A 12,135-nucleotide genomic window follows, 5' to 3' on the forward strand; every position below is an offset into this window, starting at 1 on the left:
ATCGCACATAAGCATCTTAATGACACAACTGGAAGTCCTAGAAAAAAAAAGAAGCAGAAACACCCAAGAGGAGTAGACGTCTGGAAATAATCAAACTCAGGGCTGAAATTAACAAATTAGAAACTAAGAAAACAGTCCAAAGAATCAGCAAAACCAAGAGCTGGTTCTTTGAGAAAATCAACAAGATAGACAGACCATTAGCCAAACTAACTAAAAGGCAGAGAGACAGTATTGAAATCAAGAAAATAAAAAATGAAAAGAGAGACATAACAACAGACTCTGAAGAAATACAAAGAATCATAAGATCCTACTTTGAAGGCATATACGCCACAGAATTTGAAAATCTAAGGGAAATGGACGATTTTCTTGATCAATTTCACTTGCCAAAGTTGAGTGAAGAACAGATAAACAAGCTAAATAGTCCCATTACCCCTACAAAAATATAAGCAACAATTGATATTCTCCCAACCAAAAAAAGCCCAGGGCCAGATGGTTTCAGTGCAGAATTCTACCAGACTTTCAAGGGCGAGCTAATACCGATACTCTTCAAGCTACTCCAAAAGATAGAAATGGATGGAACATTACCAAATTCATTCTATGAAGCCATAGTCACATTGATACCTAAACCTCACAAAGACTCAACAAAGAAAGAGAATTTCAGACCAATTTCTCTTATGAACATCTATGCAAAACTACTTAATAAAATACTGGCAAAATGAATACAAGAACATATCAAAGATATCATTCATCATGACCATGTAGGCTTCATTCCAGGCATGCAGGGATGGTTTAATATACAGAAATTCATCAATGTAATCCACCATATAAACAAACTGAAAAAAAACCTCACACCTCTGCATCTCTTTAGATGCAGAGAAAGCATTTGATAAAATCCAACACCCATTCATGTTTAAAGTTTTAGAGGATCGGGGATACAAGGCACTTTCCTCAACATAATAAAGGCTATATATAGCAAGCTTTGATGCTGCACAAGGAGGGGCACTGGGGGCCTGCCACTTGACCCATAATGGTTATGCTCACCTTACCCATCAGCTGATGGCCCTTGCCAATGTTGGCTTTATCCTTATTCTAGAGGGTGGACACAAGTTGACATCCATCTCTGAATCTATGCCTGCCTGCAACCATTCCCTCCTTGGAGATCCACCCCCCTTGCTTTCCTTGCTGTGCCCTCCATATCCAGGAGCTCTGGCCTCAATCTCTGACACCATCCAAGTCCATCACAGATTCTGGCTTTTGCAGTTGATGAGAATGGTAAGCAAAGAAGAATGCTGCAGTTCTAAGTCTGTCACCAAAATGGCTAATCCCATCCCAGCTAAGGGAATGACCACATCAAAACGAGAGGTTCTAGAATCAAGCATGAGGAAAACCTTAGCTATATTACCTGCAAAAGAATCTACTCTAGGCCAGGATAAAGCAAAGATAGATAAGGCAGTACTTGCTCAGAACCAGTCTTCAGAGCTAAGGGAGCTGCAGTGGACCTGCGTACCATAAAGGAGACTGTAAGAGGATCCACAATGGACCAGCATGTCTCAGCAGCAACCACCAAAGCCACACCTAACCAGAGCACCCCAGAGGAGGCTGTGGTGAAATTGAACCAATCTCAACTCCTCCAGACTCATATGCAAACAAGCAGGGCATAGGAGTGCCACCTGTACAGGGAACAACAGCCCAGCGGTCCCCTAGCCAGCTTATTGAGAGTCTCAGTACTTCGGAAATTAGTAGTGGAGTTCAGGAGGCTCTTGAATCTGAGGAGAGCCTGCCAGGAGAAGCAGCTGGAGGTCAAGAAATGAACAGCTTGATGCTTACACAAAGATTTGAGGATTTCAATGCCCAGGATGTATTTTATGCTGTCATCCCACTATCCTTGTGTCCCCATTTGATGGCAGTATGCCCCATTCCTGCAGCAGGCCTAGATATGGCCCAACCTTGTAAGACTTGTGGAACACACCAGGAGAACTGCATGTGTCTGACTTGCTATAAGGTGTACTGCAGTCATTATGTCAATGCCCAAATGACTCACCACCATGAATGACTCACACCCACTGGTCCTCAGCTGTGTTGACCTGTCTACCTGGTGTTATCTCTGTCAGGCTTATGTCCACCACCAGGATCTTCAAGTGTGAAGAATGCTGCCTACCAGAACAAGTTGGAGATGACATGCCTTATTTCCACTAAGTCCTGCAACATGCTGCCTACATACCCTCCAAGGTCCCAGCAGAGCAGCTTAGCTCACTGAAACCTGTACCTTGGATAAAGGTGGGTTTACATTAACCCATCCTGAGTATCCTTTGCAAGGTGCTTCTTTAAGTGCAATCATTTTAAGAAGACTCTGATGTTCAGTAGTAGATATTCTCCTGCTCACTGTCAGTTCAGGGACCAACATCTTTCTATCTGGAAGGAAAAGGGGACAGCTTAGTAGCTCTAAGAAGCTGCAATCACAAGGATGACACAGAAGGAGGCAACTGGAAGTTGTGGCAAGCTTGCATTCTCAATAAAGTTTTTTTCTACGTATTTTTTTATTAATTTATTCTTGTTACATCTCAATGGTTATCCCATCCCTTGTATCCTCCCATTCTTCCCTCCCTCCTATTTTCCCATTATTCCTCTCCACTATGACTGTTCCTGAGGGGGATTACCTCCCTTTGTATATGCTCATAGGGTATCAAGTCTCTTCTTGGTAACCTGCTGTCCTTCCTCTGAGTGCCACCAGGTCTCCCCCTCTAGGGGACATGGTCAAATGTGAGGCACCAGAGTATGTGAGAAAGTCATATCCCACTCTCAACTCATCTGTGGAGAATGTTCTGTCCATTGGCTAGATCTGGGTAGAGGTTTAAAATTTACCGCCTGTATTGTCCTTGGCTGGTGCCTTAGTTTGAGCGGGACCCCTGGGCCCAAATCTGCCTATCATAATGTTCTACTTGTAGGTTTCTAGGACCCTCTGGATACTTCTACTTTGCTATTCTCCCATGCTTCTCTCATCTAGTGTCCCAATAGGATGTCCTCCCCTCTGTCTTAGTTTCCTGGTAAGTGAAGGCTTTAATGGGACATGCCTCTTGGGCTAGTATGCAGATATAAGTGAGTATATGCCATTTGAGTCTTTCTGCTGCTGGGTTAACTCACTCATTATGATCATTTCTAGCTCAATCCATTTGTCCACAAATTTCGGGAATTCCTTGTTTTTAATAGCTGAGTAGTATTCCATAGTGTATATGTACCACAGTTTCTTTATCCACTCTTCTACTGAGGGACACTTAGGCTGTTTCCATGTTCTGGCTATTATGAATAAGGCTGCTATGAACATGGTTGAGCAAATTTTCTTGTTGTGTGCTGGAGCATCTTCTGGGTATATTCCGGGGAGTGGAATAGCTGGGTCTTGAGGAAGCCCTATTCCCATTTTTCTGAGATAGCACCAGATAGATTTCCAAAGTGGTTGTACTAGTTTGCATTCCCACCAGCAATGAAGGAGTGTTCCTCTCTCCCCACATCCTTGCCAGCATGTGGTGTTGCTTGAGTTTTTGATCTTAGCCATTCTGATGGGTGTAAGATGGAATCTCAGAGTTGTTTTGATTTGCATTTCCCTGATGACTAAGGAGGTTGAGCATTTCTTTAAGTGTTTCTCAGCCATTTGATATTCCTCTGTTGTGAATTCTCTGTTTAGTTCCTAGCCCCATTTCTCAGTTGGGTTATTTGGTTTGGTGGTGTTTAATTTCTTGAGTTCTTTATGTATTTTGGATATTAGACCTTTGTCAGTTGTAGGGTTGGTGAAGATCTTTTCCCAGTCTGTAGGCTGTTGCTTTGTTCTCTTGACAGTGTCTCCTGCCTTACAGAAGCTTTTTAGCATCATGAGGTCCCATTTATTAATTGTTGACCTTAACATCCACTAATTTCTAATCCAATTATACCACAGCATTTCAGTCTCTCATTATTAGTCACTGGTAGATAAAAAATCAGCCTTTCCTTTTTTAAATTTCAGATAGACACTAAGGTCTTTATTGTAACAATAATTACCACTTCTGGTACTCTGAAGAAGGTTTTAGATTTAAACCATTCTACAGTAAAAAGGAGTTTGCTCATATTTTTTGTATGACACAGTTATAGAAGATTTTAAGGATTAATATCAATAGATCAACAGGTGATTTGTAGTTTGCAGTTGACTATACAGGAAATGAATTTGCTAAAGAACACAGAATCATGAATGCTCTCCTAAATCAGGCAGCTTTCTCCATTTAAGAAAAGGAAAAGGAAAATGAAAGGAAAAAAAAACCATCACATGTACTGATGTTTACTTCTGTGTCTATATTATACTCTTTTCCTTATTCATTACCTCTTGTGATGACTGGTTTTATCTTTGAATGAAAGTCATGTTTATGAAATCCAGGAAAACTTGTCTTGTACAATGTACATTCATGTGGGTCTCTTACAAGGTTTGGTTTGGCTTTTTAAAAAAAAATTATTCTTTTTTTTGTTTTTTAATTTTTTTCCTTTTTATTATTAATTTATTCAAATTACATCTCAGTTGTTAGCCCACCCCTTGTATCCTCCCATTTTTTCCTCCCTCCCGCTTCCCCCCTATTTCCCCTTCCCTATGTCTGTGACTGAGGAGGACCCCCTCCCCCTGTATATGCTCATAGGGTATCGAGTCTCTTCTTGGTGACGTATTATCCTTCCTCTGAGTGCCACCAGGCATTCCCATCCAAGGGACATGGTCAAATATGGGGCACCAGAGTTTGTGTGTAAGTCAGAACTCCTTCTCCACTTAACGGTGGAGAATGTCCTGTCCATCGGTTAGTCTGGGTAGGGGTTATAAGTTTACTGCCTATATTTTCCTTGGCTGATGCCATAGTTTGAGGAGGACCCCAGGGCCCAGACCTGCCTGTAGTTTTTCAGGACCCTCTGGATCCTTCTATTTCCTCATTCTCCCAGGCTTCTCACACCTAAAGTCTCAATAGGATGTCCTCCCCTCTGACCCACTTTCCTGTTGGGAAAGTTTTTCATGGGGACATACCCCTTGGACTAGTGTCTCTATATAAGTGAGTATATACCATTAAACTCTTTTTGCTTCTGGGTGAACTCACTCGTTATGATAATTTCTAGTTCAATCCATTTGTCCACGAATTTCGGAAAATCCTTGTTTTTAATAGCTGAGTAGTATTCCATAGTGTAAATGTACCACAGTTTCTTTATCCATTCTTTTACTGAGGAACACTGAGGCTGTTTCCATGTTCTGGCTATTATGAATAAGGCAGCTGTGAACATGGTTGAGCATATGTCCCTGTTGTGTGGTAGTGCACCTTCTGGGTATATTCCAAGGAGTGGAATAACTGGGTCTTGAGGAAGCCCTATTCCTATTTTTCTGAGAAAGCGCCAGATAGATTTCCAAAGTGGTTGTACTAGTTTGCATTCCCACCAAAAATGAAGGAGTGTTCCTCTTTCTCCACATCCTCGCCAGCAGGTGGTGTCACTTGAATTTTTGATCTTAGCCATTCTGATGGGTGTAAGATGGAATCTCAGAGTTGTTTTGATTTGCATTTCCCTGATGACTAAGAAGGTTGAGCATTTCTTTAAGTGTTTCTCAGCCATTTGATATTCCTCTGTTGTGAATTCTCTGTTTAGTTCCTAGCCCCATTTCTCAGTTGGGTTATTTGGTTTGGTGGTGTTTAATTTCTTGAGTTCTTTATATATTTTGGATATTAGACCTTTGTCAGATGTAGGGTTGGTGAAGATCTTTTCCCAGTCTGTAGGCTGTTGCTTTGTTCTGTTGATAGTGCCTTCTGCCTTACAGAAGCTTCTCAGCCTCGTGAGGTCCCATTTATTAATTGTTGACATTAAGGCCTGGGCTGTTGGTGTTCTGTCCAGGAAGTTGTCTCCTGTGCCTATGTGTTCCAGACTCTTCCCCACTTTTTCCTCTAACTAGATTAATGTCTCTGGTTTTAGGTTGAGGTCTTTAATCCACTTGGACTTGAGTTTTGTGCATGGTGACAAATAGGGGTCTAAATGCATTTTTCTACATGTAGACATCCAGTTAGACCAGCACCATTTGTTGAAGATGCTGTCGTTTTTCCATTGAATGGATTTGGCTTCCTTGTCAAAAATCAAGTGACCAAATGTGTGTGGATTCATCTCTGGGTCTTCAGTTCGATTCCATTGATCCACTATCCTATTGCTGTGCCAGTACCATGCTGTTTTAATTACTGTTGCTCTATAGTACAGCTTGAGATCAAGTATGGAGATTCCTCCAGAGGATCTTTTCTTGTATAGGATTGTTTTTGCTATTCTGGGCTTTTTGTTTCTCCATATGAAGTTGAGAATTTTTTTTCAATATCATCAAAATATTTTGTAGGTATTCTGATAGGGATTGCATTGAATCTGTAAATTGCTTTTGGTGAGATGGCCATTTTTACTATGTTAATTCTCCCAATCCATGAACAAGGTAGATCCCACCATCTTCTGATGTCATTTTCAATCTCTTTCTTCAGAGTTTTAAAGTTTTTTTCAAATAAGTCCTTCACTTGCTTGGTTAGGGTTATTCCTAGATATTTTATATTGCTTGTGGCTATCGTGAAGGGAGTAATTTTTCTAATTTCTTCCTCTGCGTGTTTGTCATTTGTATACAGGAAAGCTATTGACTTTTTTGAGTTTATTTTGTATCCTGCCAATTTGCTGAAGGTGTTTATCAGCTGTAGAAGTTCTCTGGTGGAATTTTGGGGGTCACTTATATACACTATCCTATCATCTGCAAATAGGGATAATTTGACTTCTTCCTTTCCCATTTGGATCCCCTTGATCTTCTTTTGATGTCTTATTGCTCTGGCTAGAACTTCAAGAACTATAGTGAAGAGATATGGGGAAAGTGGGCAGCCTTGTCTGGTCCCTGATTTTAGAGGGATTTCCTTGTGTATCTCTCCATTTAATTTAATGTTGGCTATTGATTTGCTGTATATAGCCTTTATTATGTTTAGATAAGTGCCTTGTATTCCTGCTCTCTTCAGAACTTTAAACATAAATGGGTGTTGGATTGTGTCAAATGCTTTTTCTGCATCTAAAGAGATGATCATGTGGTTTTTCTCTTTCAGTTTGTTTATATGGTGGATTACATTGATGGATTTCCGTATGTTAAACCATCCCTGCATGCCTGGAATGAAGCCTACCTGGTCATGGTGAATGATGTCTTTGATATGCTGTTGTATTTGCTTTGCGAGTATGTTGTTGAGTATTTTTGCATCAATGTTTGTAAGAGAAATTGGTCTGAAATTCTCTTTTGTTGTTGGGTCTTTTTGGGGTTTAGGTAACAGTGTGACTGTGGCCTCATAGAATGAATTTGGTAATATTCCATCCATTTCTATCTTTTGGAATAGCTTGAATAGTATTGATATTAGCTCCTCTTTGAAGGACTGGAAGAATTCTGTGCTGAGACCATCTGGCCCTGGGCTTTTTTTTGGTTGGGAGACTATCAATGGTTGCTTCTATTTCTATAGGCGAAATAGGGCTATTTAATTTGTTTATCTGGTCTTGATTCAATTATGGCAAATGAAATCGGTTGAGGAAATTGTCCATTTCCCTTAGATTTTCAAATTTTGTGGCATAAATGCCTTTAAATAGGTTCTTATGATTCTTTGTATTTCTTCAGTGTCTGTTGTTATGTCTCCCTTTTCATTTGTGATTTTGTCCATTTGGATAGTGTTTCTCTGTCTTTTAGTTAGATTGGCTAACGGTTTGTGTATCTTGTTAATTTTCTCAAAGAACCAGCTCTTGGTTTTGTTGATTCTTTGGATTGTTCTCTTTGTTTCTAATTTATTGATTTCAGCTCTAAGTTTGATTATTTCTAGGCGTCTACTCCTCTTGGGTGTTTCTGCTTCATTTTTTTCTAAAGCTTTCAGATGTGTTGTTAAGTTGTTTATGTGGGATGTTTCCATTTTCTTTTTAAAGGCATTTAATGCTATGAATTTTTCTTTTAGCACTGCTTTCAGTGTGTCCCACAAATTTGGGTATGTTGTTCCATCATTTTCATTGAATTTCAGGAAGTCTTTTATTTCTTCCCTTATTTCTTCCATGACCCATGTGTCATTAAGTAGAAAGTTGTTTAGTTTCTACGTGTTAGCATGCTTTTTGTTATTTCTGTTGCTGTTGAAGTCCAGCCTTAGACCATGGTGATCTGATAAGATACAAGGTATTATTTCAATGTTCTTGTATCTGTTGAGGTTTCCTTCGTGACCAACTATGTGATCAATTTTAGAGAACGTTCCACGGGGTGCTGAGTAAAAGGTATAATCCTTTGCATTTGGGTGGAAAGTTCTGTAGATATCTGTTAGATCTATATGATTCATGACATTGGTTAATGAAGTTATTTCCCATCTTAGTTTTTGATTCAAAGACCTATCCTTGAGTGAAAGTGGGGTGTTGAAATCTCCCACTATTAATGTGTGGGTATCAATGAGTAGGTCAATCTTTGTTAATAACCGTTTTACAAATGTGGGAGCCCTTGTATTAGGAGCATAGGTGTTCAAAATCGTGATGTTTTCTTGATTGACTTTACCTTTGAAAAGTATGAAGTGTCCATCCTCATCCCTTTTGATGAATTTTGGTTGAAAGTCTTTTTTATTAGATATTAGAATGGCTACCCCAGCTTGTTTCTTGTGACCATTTGCTTGGAATATTTTTCCCCAGCCTTTTACTCTGAGGCAATGTCTGTCCTTGTGGTTGAGATCTGTTTCAGAGAAAAAATGCTGAAAACTGTGCTAGAGGTCCAAATGCTTAATCAAACCTTCACAAAGATTTGTAGAATTTTACGGAACACACACATATCAAAGTGTCACCAGCCTTATCACATTTTTTTGTGGGAAAGGTGATGAAATTCCATGCCCTCTTTGTGAGTTATGTGACATTTCCATGAAGTTGAAATCATAGAATGTATCAAAGTTGCATCCTCTCTCCAAGATTCCATCATTATTCTCTTATTTGTTAATATAGATTGTTTGCCATATATATCTGAATAATATGAATTGATTAGATAAAAATTTTCTTTGGCAATTTCACACACATATAAATTATTCTGTTTATGGTTGTTTCATACTTCTCACATTTTCATGACAAGGTCATCAAAGCTTCCCAACTAACAGGTACCTTTTTAGATTCATGTGTTTTCAAAATTTTATTGTATGACTCGATAATTTGAACCTGTCATTGTACTATACATAGTTTGGAAAGGACATTGGGACTTCAGGGCTCTCATTCATGGATACAAACTAATGCCAAAAGTTTACAAGCAGGACTTCACATAAGGAAAAATTTTGCACAGCTAAAGAGACAATAAAAAGCTTAAAGAGGAAACACACAAAATGGGAAGGAATCATTGCCAGCTATACGTCTAGTGTAGGATAAATATCCAGAATACATAAGGATCTACACAAGCAGTCAGAAAATATATACTCTATTTAAAATGGGCCTTAGAACTGAAGAGAGTATAGTTTTTAACTAGAGATAAAAGAAATATAATCATTTCATAAAATTTCTTTCTGCACTACTCATGAGAAAAATGCAAATCAAGGCATTGTTGAGATTTCTTTTTCTTGTGATCTTAATCACCACTAATTTAATAAAATTCTTGTTATTGCAGAACAAAATGATTTCTGCCAGTCTGTTTGATCATAAGACTGTTTGGGAGGAATTGGAATCTCAAAGAAAGATGGCAGGGATTATAAGTATCCTTTGATATTTCTTCATATCTTGTTTCTTTTTTAAAAATTATTTTATCTTTGTACATATACATTTATATTATTACACATATATACAATACATTACCTATGGCAAGAAGAACCATGACACAATCAGGAATTATATAAGTGTTACATTCTTAGTTTTTTGGTTATTTGTATTTGACAGCCTTGAAGAAGACATCTTTCCTATCTTGGCGCATCTAAATTTCTGAATGTAAATCAATCTCTATCACATATTCTCACTATCAACTTGTAACACACATCTAGACCTAAAAACATCTTAACCCCTTAAATAATTAATCTTCATTGTAAAACTGAGCTACCTCTTCTTTAACTCCCTCAGAGACTTGAGAAGGAGTAAACTTGATTACCTGAGTATGCTGGGAGTACACGTTAGTAGCTTTCCAAATGGAAGAATGACAGAGACAGTTTTCTACCTGAATAGTCACCCAAAACTCTCTATAGAGAGTGGATAATTTTCAAGAAGTGGATTGTAAATCTACCATAAAAAAGATCTATATTACTCCTGATCTATACTCAAAGGCCTTGACTTTGTATCCCAAGGACTGTTTGTCAGTCATTTTCATTGCTGCTCTGTTCACTAGAGCTAGGACATAGCAACAAGCTAAATACTCTTCAACTGAGGAATGGCTAACGAAAACGTGCTCTACATGCACTGTGGAATACTATTCATGTGTAAATGAAAATGGAAACGTGAACTTAGCAAGTAATTGAAAGGAAGAATGAAAGATCATATTGAGTGGGGAAACTGAGACCAAGGAACCTAAACATTACTTTTTCTGTCTCATCTACAGTTTTTATGTAAAAACTCACAGATATGAATATACAACATTGAGTGATCAAAGATGTCTTGAAAATGTTAAGGGACCATATATAAGGTAAGATTGAGGATAGGGAGGTTAATGGAGGATTAATGTGCTCTAAATATCAAAACAGAATCATTTCTCCCAGGTGTCAAGTGCAGATGAGGGAAATAATAGAATAGACTAGGGAAGGGGGACAGGAGAGATATAACAAGTTATGGGCTCAAGATGACCAAGAGATGATCAAGTTAAGGGTTCAAAATTAATATTTTTATTATATACTTACTCATTTTATTTTTAAATTTTTTATTTTGTATTTTTAATGCCTTAAAGTAATACACTATACCTAGGAATATATATCATTATAAACATACATGTGTATAGACATTCATATCATAAAGGGTATTAAGAAATTAGGGATCATCAATTATCCTGAAGAATGATAGGCTAAAATAATACAAGTATCAATAATGAGAACAGTTCTTTGGAATGATTCATAAGGGTTTCAGTGTAACTGAGAAAATAGTATAAATTAACTATTTCTGGGTTGGTTGCATGTCAGATGATGGTAGGCCACTATGGCTAAAGGCACTGCACAGGTAGGACCCAGGACTCAGATAAATTTGAAGATAATTATCTTGGTTGAATCCTGAATATGAGGTAAAAGTAAGTCAATGAGGCTTGTGAACTTTTGGATTAGCATAAATAAAATCAGGGAAGGTGAAAGAAGTTAAAAATAAACCGGGGGGAAAAAACCGGGGTTCACACTGTTCAAAATAAACAAGTATTGGATTATATTTACAACAGACCTAAATTTAAAGTTCCCTAATCTTTTATTTATTTTGTGATAATATATTATAATCACGTCATTTGTTACTTAACTGTACCCCCTTTGTACCATCCAATATACTCACTCATTGTTTCTGCCATAATTCAAGATTTCTCCTTTAATTCATTTTCACAGTCAAAATTGTGAAAATCTGATGAAATAATATGACTGTTTTGTGGTAATAAATGTAAACAAAGGTATCAGATTAAAGGAATTCATTTGGTATTTCACAAATGTTTTCAGAATACTTAACCATGAAGGAAGTTTGTACATAGGCATATACTCAAGCTTACACTCAGGAGATATGGAATTTCATGGAGCATTAATGGCACAGAGAAAAGTGAGAAGAAAGAAGAAGGAAACATTTAAAAAGCTACCCTGATTTGACATCAGCCTGAATGGATGAGGAAAATTGTCTAGGATCTTAAAGGAAGCCAAAGCCACAGGGAAGTGCTGAGGTCAAGGAATCTTGGGCGATTTGCCTCTCAATGGAAAGTAATGGATATTTACTTTTAATCTCTCATGGCTGATTAAGTTTTCTACTGTGTAAACCTATGTTTCTATAAAGAATTCATTTCTTTACTGTAGTGGAGCTAAAATTTATACATTAATTAGAAAATAATAAAAGTGTACTGTACAATGGGAAATATAAAGGAGAGAGTTGGCAGTGGACATTCAGAGGACTTCGATGAGCATGTAAGAAAAATATTATAAATCATAAATATATTTGTCAGGGGAAATAAATATC

The 12,135-nt window shown here is 37.8% G+C and overlaps 1 protein-coding gene across 1 annotated transcript in view; it reads right to left on the reverse strand.

Moving 5' to 3' along the window:
- Positions 1 to 1,238: 1,238 nt before the first annotated feature.
- LOC127184685 (odorant-binding protein 1a-like) overlaps positions 1,239 to 12,135 on the reverse strand; it is a 101,964-nt gene continuing 91,067 nt past the window's right edge. Inside the window, exons 6-8 of the mRNA XM_051141027.1 lie at positions 2,267 to 2,412; positions 2,093 to 2,154; positions 1,239 to 1,365 (exon numbers count right to left, since the gene is read on the reverse strand). Coding sequence (XP_050996984.1) covers positions 1,239 to 1,365; positions 2,093 to 2,154; positions 2,267 to 2,412 — 335 coding nt within the window. The remainder of the gene's footprint in view (positions 1,366 to 2,092; positions 2,155 to 2,266; positions 2,413 to 12,135) is intronic.

The sequence above is a fragment of the Acomys russatus genome, chromosome X (genome assembly GCF_903995435.1).
Source record: "Acomys russatus chromosome X, mAcoRus1.1, whole genome shotgun sequence".
NCBI classification, from domain to species: Eukaryota; Metazoa; Chordata; class Mammalia; order Rodentia; family Muridae; genus Acomys; species Acomys russatus.